The sequence below is a fragment of the Numida meleagris genome, chromosome 2 (assembly GCF_002078875.1).
Source record: "Numida meleagris isolate 19003 breed g44 Domestic line chromosome 2, NumMel1.0, whole genome shotgun sequence".
NCBI classification, from domain to species: domain Eukaryota; kingdom Metazoa; phylum Chordata; class Aves; order Galliformes; family Numididae; genus Numida; species Numida meleagris.
The window spans coordinates 29948476-29972585 of NC_034410.1; the positions used below are offsets into that span (position 1 = coordinate 29948476).

At 39.0% G+C, this 24110-nt stretch overlaps 1 protein-coding gene across 6 annotated transcripts in view; it reads left to right on the top strand.

Annotated features, from left to right (window-relative positions):
* The window catches only part of ITGB8 (integrin subunit beta 8), a 53389-nt gene that overhangs the window by 19959 nt on the left and 9320 nt on the right, over positions 1-24110 (top strand). For 4 of the 6 annotated variants that reach the window (XR_002435121.1, XM_021386843.1, XM_021386841.1 and 1 more), the window contains exons 4-13: positions 395-641; positions 2032-2197; positions 6604-6762; positions 11567-11662; positions 11755-11844; positions 14455-14589; positions 17429-17834; positions 21136-21361; positions 22719-22822; positions 23917-24080. Coding sequence is in view for 4 of the 6 variants with exons in the window: in XM_021386843.1 (XP_021242518.1) it covers positions 395-641; positions 2032-2197; positions 6604-6762; positions 11567-11662; positions 11755-11844; positions 14455-14589; positions 17429-17834; positions 21136-21361; positions 22719-22822; positions 23917-24080 (1793 nt within the window). In the remaining 2 variants the exon portion in view is untranslated. The remainder of the gene's footprint in view (positions 1-394; positions 642-2031; positions 2198-6603; positions 6763-11566; positions 11663-11754; positions 11845-14454; positions 14590-17428; positions 17835-21135; positions 21362-22718; positions 22823-23916; positions 24081-24110) is intronic. The other 2 variants (XR_002435122.1, XM_021386844.1) reach the window with 1 other exon arrangement.

Here is a 24110-nt window from a genome sequence, read left to right on the forward strand (position 1 = left end):
ATTAATATACTTCCAAGTGTCAGCCCTGAAGTGACTGGCCACAATTTGTATGCAAATCTGTGTCCTTTTTCACTTGTAACTGCTATTTAGTACAACGTCAAAGGGATTGCATAACCCAGAATTTCAAAGGAAATGAAGAGAAGTCAGATTTTCACAAAATGCTCCTGCAAGAGGAAAAAAGGCAAGATGTTTTCTAAGAAGAGTTCCCTTACGGCTTATTTTTGAACTGTGCTTCAAGGTTTCATTTACTCTTGGGAGGTTTTCTTATTTATTTGCTTGTTTTTCTGTTTGCCGACACAAACAACTTTGTGCTGAGGTTGCTGCAAATGTAATACATTTTTGAGAGTGTACACTGAAAAACAGTATGTCAATTTATTTATTTCCTTTGAATCAGGAAGTGAAGCAAGCTTTATATTAAAAGTTCATCCTCTGGAGAAGTACCCTGTGGATCTTTACTATTTAGTTGATGTCTCAGCTTCTATGCACAACAATATAGAGAAACTAAATTCCGTTGGATTTGCTTTATCTAAGAAGATGGAGAATATTTCTCTTGATTTTCGACTTGGGTTTGGATCCTATGTGGATAAAACTGTGTCACCCTATATTAGCATTCACCCAGGTAGAATCCATAACCAATGCAGGTATGTAATCTTTTGATATTTACTGTAGAAATGGGAACTGATTTAATTACACAAATATGCATAATGTATATGTATTTTAAAAGCTCTCCAGAATCTGCTTCATTATACTATGAGTCTCCAGCAAAGTTCCTAAAAAAATACTGAAAAATATTATTCAGTGGTTACTTCTGAAATATCTGGTGAATGGTTTTTAAAAAGTTTGGTGCTGGATAAGAAAAAATATGCAATGTTTTCTTTATAAAAGCAAGCCTTCTTTAGTCTGTTCAAATATGTTTTTCATTTAATTTTATAGCGAACTGTTGTATTCTCAGCGAGTTTGGATATATGTTGCATAGATTCATTACAAAGAATTATACTTTCTGACCTAAGACTTCTCTTCTGGTGTATGGTCGTGCATTCATTAGCTCTTTTCTTCAAAGTCTACTTTTGTGGATGTGATGCAGTTTCTTTCTTTCATTTATTGAATAAAAGAAATCCTTTGATCCAATTCCACCATTGTAGTATGAACTAACTCCTATTTTAAATGAGAAAGGTGTTCTGGCTTGAATTTCTTTTTTCATGTCTTTTATTCTTTGCATTCAACACATTAGGTAAAGTGAGGAATCACTTTGGAAATGTTCCAGAAGACAAGATTATTCACTTTAAATTAAAATCTCTATAATGCATAATACTTGGTAAAGTACATATTAACTGCTTGCATCTTCTTGCTTGTTATAATCTGTACTGGGAAGACATGATTCATGGTTCCATGAAGTCCATGAGCATCTTTTTTTTATTGCAATGATTTTTTAATTTGGCATTAGTAGTGAAATTACCTGGATAGATATAAAATGTTAATGTCTGAAGTAGTAAACTAAATTGCCTACTATAGTCAGTAGAAATCAATCATCACTTCCAGGACATGATTTGTTTTGCCTAAGAGTAGATGTCTGCAGATACATTATACCTTACAGTGCCAGTTTCTATTAATTTACTGCAAACTGAGTCAGGGGAGGGTAGGTTGTAGTCTAGACGACCAAGCTGTATGCAGCAAAAGGTGAGATGGAACCCGCTCAGCATCTCTGAATCAAATGAGCACTTCCATTTGTGCTGTAATTACTTTTGCAGTATATGGGTCACAGAGCAATGACCTGTAAAAGTCCTATGGAATTAGCTTACTTTTGTCAAACTTAATCCTTTCTCCTCTTGTATATAATTGTTTCCATTGAACTTAGTGTTATGTGGAGTTATATTTTCTCTTTAAGTATTTCTTTTACTATTCATATATACATTTTCATTAGTAACAGGATTTTATGTGTGTTGATAGGGAATATTTACATCTCCCTCAAATGGAAAATGTGGACTGTGGTAGACTTTTTACTAAATTTTGTTTTGTTTTGGTTTTGTACAGTGATTATAATTTAGATTGTATGCCGCCTCATGGTTATATTCATGTGCTATCCCTGACTGACAATATAGCAGAATTCAGAAATGCAGTGAATAAACAAAAAATTTCTGGGAATATTGATACACCTGAAGGGGGTTTTGATGCAATGCTCCAAGCAGCTGTGTGCCAGGTAAGAAATATATCAACAAAAGACCAAATGGTACTTCAGACATAGGTATATCTATTGTTACAACTGTGCTCAGTGTTATTGAATTCAAATAGTCAATTATAGGCCAGAAAATACTAGGATTTCTTCCTCCTGTTTCGTTATTTCCCTTTAAGCTATGTATTTTGGTTTCCAGATGAAACTGAGAAAGGATAGAATTAAGAAATAGAATGGATAATGAAATCAACTGTTTCTTGCTTGAACAGACACGTGAATTACTTTCAGTCAATTACAAAATCAGTGTCAAAAATTGCTGATGGCCTCCTTGTGTTCTCAGTGAAAGACATAACATTTGGCATTTCTGCTACTTAGGAACGTATCTGAAAACTGAAGGATCAATTACATGTTTGCTTGTGTAGATAAAGAAAACGTATGCACTTTGGTGTTATCTCAGCTTTTAAGGAATTAATATTTGAAAAAATACAAATCAACTAAAAATTAACATTTATAAATTTTATCAGTTAATTGCATCACCATCTCTCCCATGCAGAAAGAGATGGAAAAGATTTGCATCAGTAGTTCCCAAGCTGTAAGACTATTAAATAACAGTAATTTGTTTGCTTTTAAAGGCTCTTTTGCATGTTATTTTCCTTGAAGTAGTACAACAGAAATTTTGAAAGTTTACTAATTCTTGGGTTTACTAATGCTCTGTAGGATAACTCTTTCTGGTAGTTCTGCTCCCAGCCAAGCCACAGGCTTCTAGTGTAGTTCTTGTTTCTTGGGATGATGTCAATGTAAGTCTTTTATCTTGACCATTTTTACATTCTCTTTTTGAGCAGTAGAAGGAGTCAAGGCCAAAAAAGAACTCGAGCTGTGATAAAAGTGAATTGTTTGTTTCCAATTTTATTTTCAGTTTTTGATGAGCTGTAACACAGGTAAATAGCTACTCAGACACTGTGATCACAGCTGTTACAAAAAATTATTCAGAAGCTTTGGAAAAGTTCCTTAAAATGTAGTGCTTCTCACCAGATACATTCCACACTTGTGAGTTTTAGAATAATCTCTGCTTCCTAAAACAATAGAATGAAATAGAATGAAAACATGGGCTAAGGAGAATCTCCATCCTTTTCTTGATGCAGTAGGGAACGTGACCACTGAGGATAAGGAAAAAGCTGAGGTTCTCAATGCCTTCTTTACATCTGTCATTAATAGTCAGACCTGTTATCCCCGGGTACTCTACCCCCTGACCTGGAAGTCTTGGATGAGGAGCAGAATAAACTCCCCACCATTCATGTGGAGGCACTTGGAGACCTTTTACTCCATTAAGACTGTCATGAGTCCATTGCGCCAGGTGGAATCCACCCAAGGGTGCTGAGCGAACTGGTGGAGGTGATTGCCAAGCCTCTTTGCACCATCCATCAGCATTACTAGTCAACAAGAGAGGTCCTAGAGTACTGGAGCCTTGCCAATGTGACTCCCATCTACAAGAAACATCATAAGGAGGTTCAGGGAACTACATGCTTGTCAAACTGACCTTGGTGCCAGGGAAGGTTATGGAACAGATTATCTTGAGTGAAATCACATGGCATGTGTAGGACAACTAAGGGATCAGGCTCAGCCAGCACGAGTTCATGAAAAGCAGGTCCTGCTTGACCAACCTCATCTGCTTTTGTGACCAGGTGACCAGCCTGGTGGATAAGGAAAGGCTGTTCATGTAGTCTACCTAGACTTCAGCAAACCGTTTGATGCTATCTCCCACAGTATTCTCCTGGAGAAGCCGGCAGTCCCTGGCTTGGACAGGTACACTCATTGCTGGGAAAAGAACTAGCTGGAGAGCTGGACCCAGAGTGTGGTGGTGAAAGGAGTTAAATCCAATTGGCAGTGGGTCATGAGTGGTGTTCCCCAGTGGTCAGTACTGGGGCCTGTCCTGTTTGATATCTTTATTGATGACCTGGATGAGGTGATGGAGTGCACCCTCAGTAAGTTTGCAGATGACACCAAGTTGGTAGAGAGTGTTGACCTGGCTGGGGATAGGAAGGCCCTTCAGAGGGATATGGACAGGCTGGATCTCTGGGCTGGAGCCAATGGGATGAGGTTCAACAAGACCAAGTGCCGGGTCCTGCACTTTGGCCACAATAACTCCAGGCAATGCTACAGGCTTGGGGCAGAGTGGCTGGAAGACTGTGCAGAGGAAAAGGACTTGGGAGTGTTGGTTGATGCTTGGCTGAATGTGAGCTAGCAGTGTGTCCAGGTGGCCAAGAAGGCCAATAGCATCCTGGCTTGTACCAGAAATAGTGTTTCCAGCAGCACCAGGGAGGTGATCGTCCCCCTGTACTAAGCTCTGGTAAGGCTGCATCTTGAGTACTGTGTTCAGTTTTGGACCCCTTACCACAAGAAAGACACTGAGGCCCTGGAGCATGTCCAGGGAAGGACAGGGAAGCTGTGAAAGGTCTCGAGCTCAAGTCTTATGCGGAGTGGCTGAGGGAACTGGGATTTTTTAGTCTGGAGATAAGGAGGCTCAGGCGATACCTCAAAGCCCTCTACATTTACCTGAAAGGAGGTTGTGGCAAGGTGGGGATCGGCCTCTTCTCTCAGGTAACTAGCAAAAGGACACGAGGTAATGGCCTCAAGTTGCACCAGGGGAGGTTCAGGTTGGATATTAGGAAAAATTTCTTCTCCACAAGAGTGGTCAGGCGCTGGAACAGACTGCCCAGGGACGTGGTGGACTTGCCATCCCTGGAGGTGATCAAGAAACATTTAGATGTGGTATTAAAAAACATAGTTTACTGGGCAACATTGGTGGTAGGTGGACAGTTGGAGTAGATGATCTTTGAAGTCTTTTCCAACCTTAATGATTCTATGATTCATGAGAATGAGGAGGCTTTTGCACTAATTTAGTTGTGAACCAAAATGAGAACAATGTGGAATTCATATCTACAGTAATGAACTATAATTTATATTAATGTGCACTCCTTTTGCTTACAAAAGAGTTTTGTAATTTGTTCCAACTAATAGCCAATACATCCCTGTTGCAAGCAGAATTAGGTTAGTACATGAAGTTACTTCGAATTTTTGGTTGGTCAGGCATATGAAGAAAGGAGTCTTGAGCTGACAAATGAAGTTGCAGATATTAGAAGCAAGGAGATTCTACACTGCTGGAGGAGAAACAGGAATTTTTTAAGAAGTAAGCTGTTTATAAATAATAGCATTTGTTTAGGGTAATGCTGCTAGGATTCTCTGGGTGAGGCTGCTGCCTAGCATGTAAACTAGAAAATACAGTACAATGCTGTGCAATTATTATCCCTACTATTATTAGATACTCATTTCCCACTGAGAGCTGGCAGAGAATGAGTCTGAGAAGAGTGCTAAATCCCTCTCTGCAAAGCAAAGAAATGAAAGATAGAGAATAAATCATGAACCCTGGCTGAGTGCATGGACTGTCTTGAAGACAGGTGTTAGATGAGATGGACAATACCTGGCAGTGTTAAGGGAAGTGGCAGAGATGAGGCAGAGTTGGAGGAAGGAGGAGCAAGGAATGTGGCAAAAGGAAGAAAAAATGGAATTAGTCAAGAAGATGGAATAACAGAGAGGGAGAATGAAAAAGAGTACGAGGTGATTCATGTCTTCCTCTTCAAAGTTTTATTTAAAGCAGTCATTCATTCTTTGAAGGGAAATAAATGTTCTGGAAATACAAACTAGCACCCAACCCAGTGTAGATCTAAGCTTGCCCTGCTATATCCTTCACATCCCTGAATTCCCAAAGCACATTGAATTCATCTTTGCAGGTGCCACTTTGCTATTAATCCCTTAGGATAGTTGATACTTGTAGTATTTTGGTGGATAACGAGGATTTTCTCAATTTGCAGGTGCATGAAAGCCCACAAGCTTTAGTTTACTGATTGGATGGATGATGATATGCAAAAGTCCTTTATGGAAATCTGAATAGGAAAGGGAAATTATAGAATGACTAGAATATCAAGTAAATAAATAGGAGAAAAAAGAGCATCAAGTATGGATACCAATGAATGCATATTTGTTGGTTGTAATGTTTTTGGGATCCCAGAGATTTACACGGATGTTACATGTATATCTTTGTATGTACTAACAATGTGGCAGCTGCTAGCCATGCCCACTATATCATGCATAATTTGTTTATATTTTGAGGGATCTGCCTTCAAATGAAAGCAAGTGGTACGTGCATCTCTGACTCTTAGAATAGTTTTCAGACATAGAATGTGAAAAACATTTCCATGCAAAAAAAAAAAAAAAAAAAAGGAAAGAATGCTTACATATCCTGGTTTAAACTTGGTGTTTCTAAATACTGTAACACCTGGAAGCAGACTTCTACATTCATCTTTCATTTTATTATTTATTATTATAGAAAGTAGGTAGTAACTGCTTTCTTATGATCAATTTTGTTTCCTTTTCAGACCCACATTGGATGGCGCAAAGAAGCCAAGCGACTACTTCTTGTGATGACAGACCAAACTTCCCATCTAGCCCTTGATAGTAAATTAGCGGGGATCGTGATTCCCCATGATGGAAACTGTCATTTGAAAGACAATGTGTACATCAAAGCTACGAGTATGGTAAGGTATATGTCATACATTCTGCCTTCAGGAAAATGGTGTAAATGAGGTTTTTGGATCGATGTCAGAGCACTGCTTTTAATTCAGTTGTTAAAATAATATTTTCCCAGGTAGGCAAGATGTGTAATGAAAAATCAATTGCATGGAAATACTGACATCTTTTTCATCAGAGATAAAGTGTTGTGTAGTCTGATTCAACAGTGCAGAACACAGAAGAATACATTACTGTTTTTTAATGTGTTTTTTACTGTCATCTCACAAGAATGGCACATGTTCTGTATAAAACATAAGTAGGAAGCTGTGATATTTTGCAGAAGAAGCTCATAATATGTCAGAATTACGTATGCTAATGAGAGAAAGGTATTGATTATGCTTTATGATCAGAAGATGCATAGTTGCATTGTTTGAAATGACTTTGTAAGAGAAAACAGAAGATGTGCAACAGTGATGAGCTATTCCAACCTTGGCGGACAAAATATTTGTGCATCACAAAGCTTTGCTGTGTCAATGCAGCAGTAAACATATTTGAATCTCACAGTATAAAACAGATATGTTGAAATACATACCTGTATAAAACGTTACTTCAAATCCACTGTAACAAAATAGTAAGCTTTTGGCAGATATTTTTAACTTTCAAAAAGATTTCATCAATTATGTACAAAATAGTTATGAGTGATTAAGAAAGAATTGTTTTCATAAGATTTATACTATTGCACTTGCAATTCATTTTAAGAAATGTGAATCATTACTTAATTGCTGTGTAATCACCAGAAAATGGAAATATGAGATGTAGTGTCATTAGAGCACTTGGAGTTTTTGTAGTTTTGTAGTTTTGCTCATTGCACTTAGTTGAAGCATCCAGCCCATGTTCAGGCCAGGCCATTCAGGAAATCAGTGAGGGCAGCTGGCCCTGAACTGGGTCCCAGTACAGATGCTTACCAGGATGGGGAAGCAGAAGGAGATGGTAGTGAAATACAGGAGATTTCCAGTAATAGGAGGGTGTTCAGGACCTTGCTGAGTGGAGGAGGCAGCTGAGCGTGTGCTGATGGGAAGGTCATCTGGATTTCCGATTATATGATGTTCTTGCACTAACTCACTCCCTCTGTCATCTTTTGGACATTCCCTCCTTGATGTCAGGATTATTCATTTCCCTCTAGCTAGTCTGTCCATTTTCAGTATTTTTAGTGTCCCTGGGATAAAAACAATGCCTTCCTTTATTCTGCTAAAAGCAAAGAATCCAGAAACTTTCCCAAAGCAGAGCATACTTACGAGTTATGGTGTCCTTATCTCTACTTTGTTCCACAGCTTTATTAAACAATTGCTGTAGATACAAATCTGTCTCCGGGACTCAGGATTTCTTTGTTCATAAAGATGTTGTCTATTCCAGAAAACAAAAAAAAATCTGTCCAGCTTGAGAAATTAACTTCTGTTTCATCTGAAAAACCTCACCAATATAAAATACAGACAAAAATCTCTTTACAGACAAAATTAATCTCTTTCATTGACTAAAGAAAAAGGTGGGGTTTTTTTTGTTTTATTCTGGGATGAAGAATCATGATTTTATTATCTCATTTAGAGTAAAAAATCTCCACTATTTTTGCTATTGACGCTTTTGTGAGATTACGTAGTCTTTCTGGCCATCCAAATGAAATGACCTTGAAAGATACTTAGATCAGCACATTTTGGCCCATGTGTTGTCTGGCTGCAGGCCTATATTTTTTTCAACCACTGGCTAACTCTTGCATGCCTGCATCAAAAGTTTAGTAACAGAACAGGTATAGAATGGAAACCTTTCTCAGTATTGCATATTTTCTGGAGCAGATTTGACAAGATAGCACAGTAATGTCTAAAAGAGTAAGTGTACTGGGTTCCTACCTTTTTTCTTCTCAGTAGTATATAGGCTGTGATTATTCCAGATACATTTTCATTAGCTGGAAAAAGAAAATCTATGTAACTAATATTTAAATGAGATGCTGTGAAAGTCTATCAATGTTTTTAAAAATAAGTTGCAAAGAAGAAATATAGTTTTCTTTTTTTTTTCTTCTCAGTTCAATTTTGATGTGCTATGTTAAATTAAAGAGCCATCTGTAATAATATTGTGCTCCTACTTTCATTCCTAGCGCCTGATAGTCTAGAGAAGATTGAATTCTGGCACACTTTGATTTTTTTCTTCTTCCAGTTAAGAGGACTTTTCTTTATTTATTTGTATAAGCCTAATCTTTAAATCAGAAATGTTTCCAGTTATTCACTTTTCTTCTTGCTTCTTTCTAACTTTTGTTAAGTAGTCGTGCACAGATCAGCAAAAAGCATTAGGCAGGAATGAAATCCAGTTCATTTTTATTAGATCCATGCTCAGTTCACTCCCTTTCTGAAATACTTAGCGTCTGTTTTAGTTATCTTCTAAGTTTAACACAGTAGGTTAAAATAATAAAATGAATGATGTAATTGGAACAAGAAAGAAGATCTAAAATGGGAATATATTCTCCTAAACAGTAGTGGGAGTAGATAAGATAAAAATATTTCGAGTACACCGAGGTTTTTACAGCAAGCAGAATGAGACTCCTCAAGTGACCAACAGTCCCTTATGTCATCTCTTTATGTGCTTAAAATAAAAAAGATAGTGTGATTCTTTTGGGGCTTTTAAAAAAAAATCCATTCCAATACAAAGGAATTTTGTCTTTCTAATCTGTACTTGAATGTACTATAAACAAAAATAGGCACTGTACTTAGAACTGGCAAGAAGATCGAAATTCAGTTTTTCTTGCGAGCAGACTATGTAGTTTGGGATCTGGTCCCTACAACTCTTTCATGTCTACGTATGCCATGTCTTTACTTTGGTAAGCTCCATCTGAATAAGCTTTTGTTTCATGGAAACCCATTTCAGCTACTACCAATCTTGAACTTTTGCCATTAGTTGCAGAGATGATGAAGGGCCATTTTACTGGAATTTGAACATGTCTGGTGTCATATGATGAGCAGGAGACTGACTTGTTTGAGCACCCTCTGATGATCCCTCACCACTGCCCTGCATTTAGAGTGCAGGGGTATTTATACAACATCTCGTTTTGCTATCCCGTGTCCTGGGGGCGCTTGGTTCATGTGTGATCTGTCAGCCGTCTGCATGTGGCACATAGCTTGTGCAGGCCAAGGAGGCCCTGGTCTGTGGTCGTGGAGAAAGGAGAAGGCCTTAGTACAGTGTTATGAGCGTGGCAACAAGGCCCCTGCTGCTGCAGCACACTCTTAAGTGTTCTGCATACCAGGAATGTGCACTCTCTGGACCCTCACATATGTACACTCTGCAGCTGCAACTGTAAGAAGATCAGTTTATCGCTGTGTTATCCAACATCTATCACTTGTCTTAAAGGATATAATCTCTTATCAAAGGATAAATGAATGGAGATCCTGTCTAAGATCAAACTGCAGCAAGGAGCTCTTTTGTTCTTTCAATCCAAAGCTATTTATAATAGTGCGATGTGGTGGAAAATGGATTTTACCCCCTTGCATAACTTTGTCTCTGCTGTCCTGGCTTTCAAATTACTGTTAGGATAGCATTTGACTTGCAGGGTGCCTTGAATAACAAGTGGCACTCTGAGGAGTAATGAATTGTGCAAGAAAACCGTGAGAGCATGTTTATGTAGGAGAAAGGAAGAAAGAAAATGTGGGACAGATGATGAAAAATGGCAGGAAGAGAAAGACAGCAGAAGTACGTGGGGGAAAGAGGTTGACTTGACACGTGTATAGGTGTCCTGATGAAATCTCTGGTAAGGCACAAGCCCCAGTCACTTTGATATGTTTAGTCATTAATTTTAGATGTTGAATTTACTTCTTAGAAAGTATTCCCAGACTTATAGTAAATCAGCAGAGACTTTCAGATTCAGTTTACTTTAGAGTACTGGAACTGAAAGGAATTCTACATGGCCCATATATACGAGTCCATTGTGACCACAAAGACCTTTGTTCTTCCCAATATCTTGGATGAATAGATAGCAACATACCTCTTGTTCCCACGTCTGCATCACATCTTGCAGCAAGAGGCATAGGAGAGCATGTCACAGCACACGACTTGCCCTCATAGGCACTTCACCAAGCAGAGTAATGTCCACAGTGGGGAGAGACATGAAATTCACGCTACCTTCCTCAAGAAGAAACAGGGTTCAAAAACTGTAGCAGGCCATTGCAGTGACAACTGGAGACATTGCTCCTTAGGCAAGTCTTGGAGAAAGCTGTCAGCTGTAAGATATGTATAAGATATTGACATTGCTAGAACCTGAGCCAGTGGTTTCATTTAGCTGATGTGTCTGATCCCCGGTGCCAAAATACCTTTCTGAGAAACAAATTTAATGACTTGCCTTGCCAATCCTCAAACCACACCTCATCTTGGTGCCCTCATGTCATTCCTTCTCCTTGACTTTTGAGCAAGATCCCACTTATTGTTCTCAGGAATCCTTTTGTTATTCTAGGCAGACCTTGGAAAATACCATATCCAGCAGCTGTTTCATAAGCATCAGACTCCAACAAAAAGGTACTGTGTGGAGAGTTCACTTAGTCCTACCATTCCGCAGCACAGCTGCAGAGCTGACAATGGAAGCATATTGCAGTTTACCTGATGCACTGATTTTATTTGTCATCGTTTGTTGTTTTTTTTTTATTCAGTCAGCCCCACCTTCTTTTGGATGTAGGCCTAGCATTTCTCTGTACATTTAGAAATAAGGATTGGAGTGGCTTTGGAGTTCTGTATTATGTCATACATAAATTCTAAGGTTTTCCCTTACTAAACTGCAGTCCCCTCTGTTTTATTTTGCAGGAGCATCCATCTCTTGGGCAGCTCTCTGAAAAATTGATTGACAATAACATCAATGTCATTTTTGCAGTTCAAGGAAGCCAGTTCCATTGGTATAAAGTAGGTTAGAAACCTGATTCTTTTTCTAAATTTGAAAACACAATATTTTATTACAAATTTAAAATGTGCATAAATTACTGTATTTTTCGTAGGATCTGTTACCTCTGTTGCCTGGTACTGTTGCAAGACAGATAGAATCACAAGCAGCAAATCTCAATGATTTGGTGGTAGAAGCTTATCAGGTATGATCAGAATGACTGTGCTGGTTGTTGTCTTTGTACAGGGTATTTTTACTTTTGACAGTCTAGAGCCTAAAGTTGGAATTTCCAGGCCCCTATCTAAAGTCCACAGGGATCTGTTTCCTGCTTTTCTGAATGTCCAGGTTGGTGGGTGACAGTATCCCAAAACAACTCTCAAGTTCCCAGGCTGTTGGCATCTCAAAATCAAGAGCTAACACTTTTTTTTATACTAAGGATGATCCTTAATACAGTGTTTGATTCTTTGCACCTTTTGCCATGTTACTTCGAAAGAAATGTCTGTTGCATTTGTATTTTGGCATCTCAGATCTTTGGTTACATACCAGATACTACTGTCTAGGCACCGTATAAATTCAGAGCAAAAGGACACTGCAGTATTTAGGGTGTTTTACTGCATAATTCTTAGAAAATTGAAAAAAGTGGAAATTTACAAGGGCATAGTTTGACAACAATGGGTACTGTGGAAAGCAGCATTTACTCTGCACAAAGCAGCGTAATATCTCAGGGTTTTAATGCATCAGAGTGAAGAAGAGTATTGATAGGGATTTGAGGGAGAACAAAGGAAATGGCTCTGTGAGCTTCTGCATAGAGTTCTCAACTGGAAGTAGTAGTATGGGAAAAAGCATTTTCACATATGATTGTTGAGGAATGTCAGCTTGTAAGGGGAGACTGTCATCTTGATTGTGAGTGGAAGGTGATAAACAGCTTTAAAATGAAGCTATGTAGTATACATTTGATCCACTAGAGCAAAGGGATTGCATAGAGCAGGAGTAAAATAAAAATAATAGGCTAGATAGTTGAACGCTGTCATGGTATGCAAGTTAGATAAATATGTAAGGATCAAAATTAGAAAATCAGCTATAAGCCTATATGCAAGGTGTCACTGTGCATCACATTAATTTCGATTATTTGGAGATGAAAGAATAAAATTGTCCATTATGCTAGGTTAACCATCTAAATGAGGCTCTTTGATTGCTTTCATCAAATTAACTCTAATGAGGAGCCAAGTCCCATGTCTATTACTGGCAGTAGAGTGGGTTTGTGTGCGTTTTCATGCTGTCATGTTGGAAACATTGTGCAGAAGCCAAAGACACTCAAAAGCAGAGGAATTATAACCAAATTGCAGAAAGGTTCTCTCTGGTATTAGATTTTCTCTTATAAAATCAAGAAATCTCATTTTGAATATAGATATTTGCAGGAAATAGTGAAATACTGCTGGCAAAAAAAAAAAAAAAAAAAGGTAATAATTTGCAGATCACGGTTCTTCTGCATGCCACTTTTGCACTGTCCACCCTAAATTGTATCCCAGTTTTTACAGGATAATCCAGGGCAAGCATTCAAGGAGAGGAAATAAAAATTTACAAAATAATCCTTTCTGTTAAATGGAAGATTCTGTGGGACTTTCCTTCTCCAGCCACCCCCAGTTTGTTCTTGCTTTATTTTCATTTTTTTGGGCAGTATCATCCTTTCTATCCTAAACTGCAATGGATTTGGTACTTCTGAATACTTTTGTCCTGGTTTTAGTTTCTTGTAATATACAAACAACACAGTTAACAGGGCTTGAATGTTTTGCTTTCATGATAGCATAAGTATTTATATAAGAAAATTTAGTGTTGATGTTTGATGGCAGTGGGCCTCTTGTACTCTTGTTCTAAGCAGGGAAGCCTTAGGCTTAGTTGTGGAAAACCCTGTCTGGAAATCCCTAAAAAGCCAAAGATGAGTCACTAATTTTCAAAAAGTTACTTAGCTAAACATGTGTTCAGATTCATATAATTAAATTTTCATTGGTAACAGTAATGTCCCACAAAACTGATTTTAAAAATAGTAAAATGCACGGAATTTTACTAATTGCAAGGAAATTTAATGATCTCTTGGTGCAATATATTTTTACAGAGTTTTAGTATTTTTGCAAAAGGCAAAGAAGTAATATTCCTTTTGTAATTACTAAATAGGATTTTGGAGGACACGGAAAATACTGGTGACTAAGTAGGCTTTTCACTTACTTTGCGTTGTGAAAAGCCCTACTGGGAATTAACTGATTGTTGACTTATATAGTCCTATCTGACCCAAATAAATCAGGAAGGGTAATCAGTAGCCTTTTTATCACCCTAAGATTTGCTCAGAGGAAACTTCCAAGACAGGTGCAAAATATCACAAGTTGAAAGCATCAATTCAATTAATAAACTTTTCTGCAGAATAAGAATAGTTGTATGCATGTTTACTGTTTTTATTTTAAGTGTGCAGCTAAAAGATAGCATAGTCTCTCAGACAATAAGCAGTTTTTGTTACACAGAGTTGTGAGAATAGATTTTCAAATTGCTAAAAATACAGCCTCAAAACCATTTTAGAAAAGCTGAAAACGTTTTTATCTGGAAAATGTAATCCACTTTATCAGAACTACCAGTTCATTGATTGTGTATATTTGGAATGTAATTGGGTCTTTATATGGGAAACAATGCTTTAATTCATTCCTTTATTCACACAGACAAGCTTTCTTCATTTTTTGTCAGTCCTAGTAGCAGTACTTGGTATTAGTCATTAATGCACATTATATGTTGGAATGCAGTGCAACTAAAAGTTGTTTTCTGGTTACAGAAACTAATCTCTGAAGTGAAAATTCAAGTGGATAACCAGATCCAGGATCTTAATTTCAATATCACTGCGATCTGTCCTGATGGAAGTAAAAAAACTGGCATGGAAGGATGTAAAAACGTTCGATATAATGAGGAAGTATGTTGATAGTTTTCTTTCTTCAAGGAAGTGGAATACTTATTTTTCTATTTGGTTGGGTTTCAATGGTGTGAAATCTTCTAGGGATTTACTCAAACTGAAACTGAACTTTAGTGATTAATGATCACAGACTCTCTATTATTCTCTGGTTTTATTTTTCCTGAATCTCGTTTTAATTCTCACTAATCTCGTGGGACTCAGGCTCAAAGCTTTTCCTGAAAGCTAATGTCCATTAAAACTGTCCTCCTTTGTCCTTCACTGGACACAATGGCCGTGTTCATTGTGATGAAATTTGTACTTAAAGAAGTTGAAAGATAATCACTCAGTGGAAAAGAATCGTTGGAATTTGTGCTGCTTGGATCTGTACAAGACACCACCTTTCCCTCTCCTTGCTCTAGTAGCCTTTCTACACATTCAGTGTCATGGGTAATTAGTTTATTTTATGAATCAAATTAATAAAATGAATTATCCCCTTTTTGGATCAGTGCCACCTACTGAATGAAATGGATTGTAAAACTGGAGCATCGTGCACCATGAAAATGTGGGGGAAGATGTCTGGCTAATATAAAGAACATGGTTTTCTTCCCAGAACAACCTCTCTGTGTGTTGATATATTTATTTGATTGTTTGGACCAGTAGAGTAATTCCTGGAGCTTGCCAGGAAGAGGTCTGTGTTTCTGGAGAGCAGGGTCAAGGAGTTCTTTCCTTGTGGTGTACACACAGCTCAGTTGATGGGATTTGATTGTGTTTGTGCGTAGAAGTGGCAAAACAAAACAATAGATTAAATGTGTGAATTTTAAATATGTTCATTTAAATGTATTTTATACTCTTCTCTGTTTTGTCTGCATAATTTGCAGCTGATTAACTGCTACACTTCAAGGTAGATGTGATATGTTTTTCTTCTTAACTCATCCCTTCTAAAATGTCGTTCCTTATGTATGTCATAAGGAATAGGAATGGAATTTGTTCTGTTTAATGAAAAGAAAAATATTTATATCTGGTTCTTTTTAATAAAAAGACAAGCCAGTTGATTGTAAAAGATTGCATGTGGTCCTACAGCTTACTGCAGTTGAAAATGAGCCATCTTCAAGAGATTAATTTACTTTTAACCGCAAAGCCTCCTTTCAGTATTTGTTTACAGGCAGAATGCTTGTTCTTAATTCTCACATTCCTTTCATTGTCTAATCCTTTTTCCTTCCTTTCCTTACCAAAACACAAAAGTGCATTATATTCTGGAAAAATCCTATGGCCTCTTCGTGGTGCAAAACTAACTTTGGCTATTAGTGACTTCATAGTGTCATAATTATTTAGTGGCAAAAACTTTAATCTTTCTGCTGCTACCCATCATGTTTCATGACTTGTAGACAAGACATTCTTTGCCCCTTCCCCCCAATGTCGTATGGGAAGATCACATTTTCTAGCAGGGCCCTGTGCTGAACACAAAGCTCGATCTCTAGCTGCAGCCTTTCCTCCCCTCGTGACATGCACCTGCTGTATGAATTATTAGTGCCTGTCCACACTTCCTCATGGAAGAAGTCTCAAGCACAGAGCCTGCTGGCAGCTGGGTGGCTATGCATGCAGCGGAGCACTTGAAAAACAAGAAGAAAAGCAAAGAGAGGGACAAAGCCTTTGTGCACTCTCGATGGGATGGTTAAGGAGTGCACGCTCTGCACTGCATTCTTCTCCTGCTGGTGTAGGCAGCCACGGCCCGGCTGGTCACAAAGCTGCCTTTGTGGAGCCGGGAGGGGGAGACCGCCATGGGGAATGAATGCCGCAGTCTTTGTGGGGAGTTACAGCCTCCCACGAAACAGCTTTCTTATGTTTTCAATTCTTTTGATTTGGAAATCGTTGATGATAAAAAGTAAGGACACTTGCATCCATCAGGTTCCTTTCTCACCTTGTCTTTTTTGTGATACTTCCTCTGCAAGAAGGCTTAGAAGAGCTGTTCTCAGTCAGTTGGCAGCATAATCTTAGTGAGAATACCCTGTCAGAACCCTAGCAGTCAAAAAAGTTTAAAAAAGTGCAATACGAAGATCGCTGTGATGAAACTACCACAGATACCAAAACAGTCAAAGAGTTTTTTCAGTTAGAAATTCTGACTCAATTGCAGTCACCTAACCCCTGAAAGAGATGTGATCTGGTGCCAGGGCTATGGAAGGCCTCAGGGGCCGCTGCTGCCATGAGCACAGCCATGGGCCGGGACCCAGGGAGTGGTGCTGGTGGCCAGGCCATGGTCAGGGGTGAGTGCAGGGCTCACCGCAGAGCAGGGCCGCAGCCGGAGCAGCAGGGCTCTCCTGCTCCACCTGCATCACAGGAAAGGCAAAAATAAGCTGCTGCTAAGGTGTGAGCCATTTCTGGGTTTTAACAAGAGTAAGTAGGGCCTTCCAAAAAAGCCTGTGTATTTTATGTTTCCACAGTCTGTTTCTGCAACAAGGACATTTACTGTAGGTTGTTTTTATGATGACTATCTCTGCTTCTGTTTGTGTGGGTCTTGCTCAATCGATTCTGATTTGTGTTTCTATAATATACACAGAATGAACGTATTTTAAAAAAGGAAGGGGAAGATGGTAATTCTATGAGTATTTAGCCAGTATTAAACTTGTTTTCTGCAGCTATGCTTTCTTAACATGAAAAGTAGACTATAGCCAACCTCATGTTGTTAGCGTTTAATTGTATTTGTGATGCTTATGTTTGCTAGTATATTTCACAGATGGCCACTATGTACTATTACCAGCTACTGCACATTCACATAATGTGAGATTCTGCTTTATTTGTGTGTTAAAAATTGTAAGTAACTTATAGGGAATAAAAGTGTAAAATATGTTTTTGTTTTTCCTAGGTACTTTTCAATGTATCAATCACAATGAAAGGATGTGATACAACCGGGGGAAGAAAATATGCAATACTTAAGCCTATTGGTTTCAATGAAACCACCATTATTAATGTACAGAAAAGCTGTGCCTGTCAGAATGAAGACAGCGCAAAGCACAAGAGAGTGTGGGTTGATGAAATGTTTCCTGATGGCAAACAGCCCCATTGCAGTGACAGGAGTTGTAGCCGCAGCAGAGAGACATTTCCTTCTGAGGAATGCAGGCAACACCAGGACCAGCCCATCTGCAGTGGCCAAGGAGATTGCATAGATGGAAAATGTTTCTGCTACAAGAACAAGCTAGGCAGAGTATATGGCAAATACTGTCAAATGGATGATTTTTCTTGCCCGTATCACCAGGGAAACTTATGTTCTGGTAAGCTGCAGAATTTAAGTCTGTGCTTTTTTTTCTTTTCTTGTGCTTTGTTTTCAGAAACTTGCATACATTATGCAGCTGAAAACAATGATATAAGGCTGTCAAGTACAAGAATTGTGTGTGCAAAATTAGGAGATATATATGAGATACTGAGAGAATAGAAGGAGCCATAACATCTAGATGTGGTTCTGAATTTCTAACACCCTAAATCAATCTTGTCAGAGATACAGTGATGCTTGGTTTCTAATACTGATATAATATGCAAACACTTTTCAGAACACCTGCTCCAGGTAGAGGAGAGTGAGTAAAACATAATCAGGGAGAGCTGATAGAAATCCTCTTTTTGTTTTGTGGCCTACTTTATGTTTTTGGAAAAATCATACAAATGCAAACTGCATATGAGCTAAGTAAAAAAACATGTACATTTAAGTTAATGTTGTAAAGGAAAATAGGTTTTAATCAGTATCATTATCTCTACTGGACTATATTTTTTTCCCCTCAGAAGTAGTATTTAATGTATTTTAAAACCTGTGCTGCTGTTCTGCATCCTTTCATTTCACTCTGTACTGAGTGAGGCATTGGCTGATGTGTTGCCAAGCCACCGTCAATTATATTTGAAAAGTCATGGCAGTCAGGTGAAGTACCTGGTGACTGGAGAAAGGTGATGTCACACCCATTTTTAAGAAGGTTAGAAAGGCATCGCGGGGAACTATCAACCTGTCAGCCTCACCTCTGTGCTGAGGAAGATCATGGAGCAGATCCTCCTGGAAGCTATGCTACGGCACATGGAAGGCAGGGAGTTGATACGGAACAACTAGCATTGCTTCACCAAGTCCTGCTTGACCAACCTAGTAGCCTTCTATGATGGTGTAACTGCATCAATGGACAAGGGAAAGGCCACTGATGTCATCTATCTGAACTTCAGTAAGGCTTTTGACGCAGTCCCCCATAACATCCTTCTCTCCAAATTGAAAATCTGGATTGTACAAGTGGGCTGTTCAATGGACAAAGAATTCCCAGATACTCCCCAGAGAGTAGTGGCCAATGGCTCAATGTCCAAATGGAGATCAGAGATGAGTTGTGTCTCTCAGGGGTCAGTACTGGGACCGGTGCTCTTTAATATCTTCATCAGTGACATTGACAGTGGGATCAAGTGCACCCTCAACAAGTTTGCAGATGACACCAAGCTGTGTGATGTGGTTGACACGCCTGAGGGATGAGAAACTATCTAGAGAGACCTAGACAGGCTTGAGCAGTGGGCCCAGGTGAACCTCGTGAGGTTCAAGAAAGCCACGTTTAAGGTCTTACACCTGGATTGCAGCAACTGATACAAGCTGGAGGATATAAGGATACAGGACATCCCTGCCAAAAAGGACTTAGGAACACTGGTGGATGGCAGCGTCCATGAGCCAGCAATGTGCCCTCACAGCCCAGAAAGCCAACCATATCCTGGAATGCATCAAAGGGAGCATGGTCAGCAGGTCAGGGGAGGTAATCCTGCTCCTCTGCTCTGTGCTGGTGAGACCTCACCTGGAGTTCTGCATCCAGATGTGGAGTCCTCAATACAGGAGAGACACGGATCTGTAGGAGTGCATTCAGAGGAGGGCCACAAAAATGATCCAAGGGGTAGAACACCTCCACTGTGAGGACAGGCTGAGAGAGCTGGGGCAGATCAGCCTGGGGAAGAGAAGGCTGTGGGGAGACCTGATAGTGGCCTTTCTGTATCTAAAGGAGGGATATAAGAAAGAAGGGGACAGACTTCTATCAGAGTCTCTTGCGACAAGACAAGGAGAGATGGTTTCTACTGAAAGAGGGGAGATTTAAACTGGACATATGAAAAAAAGTTTTTTTTATGATAAGAGTGGTGAGACACTGAAACAGGTTGCCCAGAGAGGTGGTGGAAGACCCAACCCTGGAGATATTCAAGGTCAGGCTGGAGGGATCTCTGAGCAACCGGATCGAGTTGTAGATGTCCTTGTTCATTGCAGGCAACTGGACTAGGTGACCTTTAAGAGTCACTTCCAACTCAAACAATTCTTTGATGTTATGATTCATTCCACCATAGAGAATTATGGTTCATGTTCTCCATCTTCTTCTCTAACCCCGGCAAAGTCTAGGAATATAGTTTTTCTTAACCTAAGCAGACCTTTCCAATTTGCAAGGTCCCAAAGCCTGAGATGCAGTGGAAGAGGAAACAGGGAGATCTTTGTCTAAGAGGTGTTGGAGATTCTCAAGTTGATGGAGTCTCTGGCTCAAGGACAGCATGCAACATGGGACCATGGCTGTGTGTGTGCCCCTTAGTGGGATATTTTACAGCACAGAGTCCAGGCAGAAAAAGGGGCAGCCTATACTTTGGTCCCACTGCCAATATCCCCCCAACCCTTAGGGGATCCCCTGTGGTTAGATGAGACTGTCTCCCTGCAGCTGCTCTGTGGGTCCTTGGAGCACAAGAAAGCCCATCACAGTGCATGTGAAGTCTAGGTACTGCTGAGGCGTGGCTGAGGAAGTCTCATAAGATTTACTAGAGCTGCAAGTGCTTTATGTGGTTTCTGTTTCTATATTTCCTAAAGGTGTTTTCCCATGCTGTAAAACTGTGGCTAAACATTACCAGCACATCAATTGTACACCTGCCGAAATGTACCACAATGAGAAAAATGTCTGGATTTTGCCCTAAAGCTCCCAGTGCTTTTCCTGGAAGATTATAAAACCACCAGAGGTTCTCTGTAGCCCCTGAGTCCTTGAGGGTGTGCATTTTAAGTTCATATTACACAACCCACTGTTCATAAATGCAGCATATCCACCTCAACTGCTCAGTTGTCTGTCCCTTCCAAAGGCAGAAAAACGTTGTTGTAATGTATGCTTCTCAAAAGAAAATGAAAAGAACTGGCTTGAACATATGAACTTGATACTCCTTCCTCTCAAAATTTTGCAATTTATTTGAGCTGAATGCTTTATTGCTACAGAGGAGTTTGTTTAGTTTGCTTGAAGACTGTTTTCCTGGAAGTTGTGTAATTTTTAATCTCTGCTGCTTTGATCCAAGGCAACAAGGAAAACTGTGGTAAAATATTTTTGGACAAGACCAAGGTAGCAGCTTTTGCTCAAATTAGCAACAAACAGCAGCAATAAATACCTATCATGGTGATAATTTCAGCCTAATTGTTAACTTTAGAAGCTTATCAGCAGTCCAAGGACTACATTAGGTGTTTAATGGAAGGCACCTGCAATACAAATGTATGCATATAAAAATCAACTTTCTGTGTTTTCATAAAAATATTTGACTCAAGGTTATCTGATGTTTTAGGTAATGGTGAATGTGAAGCTGGTAAATGTAAATGCTTTGCTGACTGGGAAGGTGACCGTTGCCAGTGTTCATTACAATCAGCAAAGCAGTGCCTGAATTCAAAGGGCCAGATTTGCAGTGGAAGAGGAAATTGTGTATGTGGAAAATGTGAGTGCACCGACCCAAGAAGTTTTGGCCGTTTGTGTGAATACTGCCCTGCTTGTAACAAAGCTTGTGAAGAAAACTGGTATGTTTCTTGTGCTACACTTTATGTTTAACTCTACAGTGTTGAAGCAAGGAGAAATACTTCTTCTTGGCTATGTGTGTCATGTGGTATTTTCCTTCGATATTTAGATTACAGAAACTTGAAACAATTCCTACTCAAGTCTTCTTCCTGTGTAGTTGGGGGGTTCACACTAACAAAACAGCTGAATGTCCGTATCTGTGTTCACCAATCTTTCTGCTTTGGGAAGTCATAGGTGATATGTCCTATGAGCATAGTTTTTTTGTATATATTAAGGGACAGTTCTTCATGTAAAATCTTCTAAGTAGAGAACAAAGCCCATAATTTTGGAGTTTTAAAAGTGGACAGTCAGTCCTTCTCTTGAATGTCACTAAGTCCAGTAATATTTCCCGGACTTGTCTCCGCACACTCCTTGTTTCTCCAGTCTGAAGGGAGGAGGAGTGAACAAGAGCAGTACCCATGCACTGTCACCGTGGTTTTTAAGGCAGAGTAAATGAAACCCTGTCCGCGAGCATGGTTCTTCTTGCCCTCCTGTAACATGACACAAATATCATCTCACATCCTACTGTGGACAAAAAGGTGACAGAACAGCCTTTAGGTGGGAAGGGAAATGCAGTAGAAACAGAATTGTTGATTATTTGTACTCATTTGTAATATAGATCAGGTGGTGAATGCACTGGGGAGACAAGTTGGGCTGTATCTGGAAAGGTGAATGCTAAGAGATTCGGTAGATAAAATGCAGTTAGCCTTGCTGGCTTAGGCTTGTTCAAAGTCACTGTGAAACGTGTGCACCTTTAATACATTCAGAAGATGGCATACCTTCATTTAAAAAAGAGTCAGGACTTTTCCAGTATCACTTGTGATGTCCATCCTCTGCAAACCTATCAAGTGAAAATAGTGAGACTGCCATGCTGCCTCCCACCATGCTGATGACCCATATAAGCTGCCCAGCACTGAAAACTTATGGTTTTTTTCCTAACAAAGCATCAGAATAGTTCTTAACAATCACAGCATGTTTCCCAATGAGAATGACTGATAAGGAAGACTAAGAATGAACACAAGGCTGACAGTGGAAGAGATGGTGCACGACCCCTGTGGAACACACCAGAAAATGCAGAGCAGGCGCCAGATGAAGGGGGCTTGAAACCAAACAGATGTTTTACTTACTAATTCTGAGTGGTCAGCCTTAAGAAGTGTCACAGGGATAAAATGCTGAGGAAGGCATCGCATTTCAGAAAAAAATAAATGTCGCAATGTTTTTACTAACAACAGGAAAACATGATACGTCAGCTTGTTAATAGGATCTCTGTGAGGAGAGTGCAGAGAAAGACATAGGGTTTTAATTACATTTCTCTTACAGGAATTGTGTTCAGTGCCATCATTCTAACAATGCATCTCAAGCTAAACTTGACCAGTGTAAAACCTCATGTGCTTACCTATTGCATTACATTGACCAAACTTCAGGTATGTGATATTTTCCAGATAATTTTGATGAGAGTTGAAAATCTGTCCAGATTAATGTTTGAAATCATCACTGTTACAATGCCTTTCAAAAGTGTGTCAATGTTATTACAGTAAGAAAGAAGGAAAGCAGGAAAAAAGAAATTACTCCTAGCTTCAGGGAAAGTAAAAGATAAATAGTAACATGAAATGTAATTGGCAAGCATTGCTAAATAGATTTCCCATTTCCTTGAGAAGTCACATCTAATAATAATGAATCCTGCCTGAGCCACGCTTAAAGAAATATTTATAAAAGTCCGTTGTGACATTTGTATGTTTTATTACATCGGATATGTTTACATTGTTTGACATTACCAGAAATGAAGAAGGATGAAATAGAGTGCTTACTTCACTGTCAGTAATGTTTAAAAACTCCTTGCAAGTACAAAAACGCTGTAGTCTTGAGGACCTTGGAAGAATAGTTTTTTTTTTAATAAAATATCATTAAGCTTAATTAGTCCACACTGCATCAAAAATGGACGTCGATGGTTACCTTTTGTCACGTCACATTTTTGTATGTCTTTTTCTCCTAAAGGCTTTTATGAATGGGAAAACTAATTGAGAATGCTTTTCTCATGACCTTTTTAATTAGAAGAAAGCCTACTGTATGAGAGCGTTGGCCAGTGAAGGGAATAGTGCACAAGGAATCAAGAAACTCTGTTTTCTTTCATATTTCGCCAGCGATCTGTGCTGTAATCTCATAAAAATGAAACTGTCTTGGCCCTGAACATCTCTAACAATTCATCTTCTCTTTCAGCAATAAACTCCTTGGTTTGCAGGGAATTTATGGTGGCTAATGCAGTGAAGCCTTAGTCTTACTTCTGTGGATTAAAGGGATTATATTTGAGCATTTTTCTATGCTTGGTCTTAATCAGAGTTCTTGATGTTCTTTGCTTTAAATGTTTGCGTATGGCAACATGAGCTATTTTCCCTTAATGTTTATCAGGCTTGTGTTACATTAATGCTCCATTAAGATGCAGTGGTAAATGCAAATGTGCTTTAGGGATGTGCTTTTTCTGTACGTTAGGCTTTACACTTGTGTTTTCCTTTCATTGCAGAATGTTTCTCTGGACGAAGCTACTTTAGAGTGTTTTCCATAATCTTTATAGTTACATTTCTGATTGGGTTGCTTGTTGTACTTATCATCAGGCAGATAATTCTGCAGGGAAATAGCAATAAAGTTAAATCTTCAGCTGATTACAGAGTTTCTGCAACAAAGAAGGTAATTGATTTCAGAGCCATCGTATTCAGT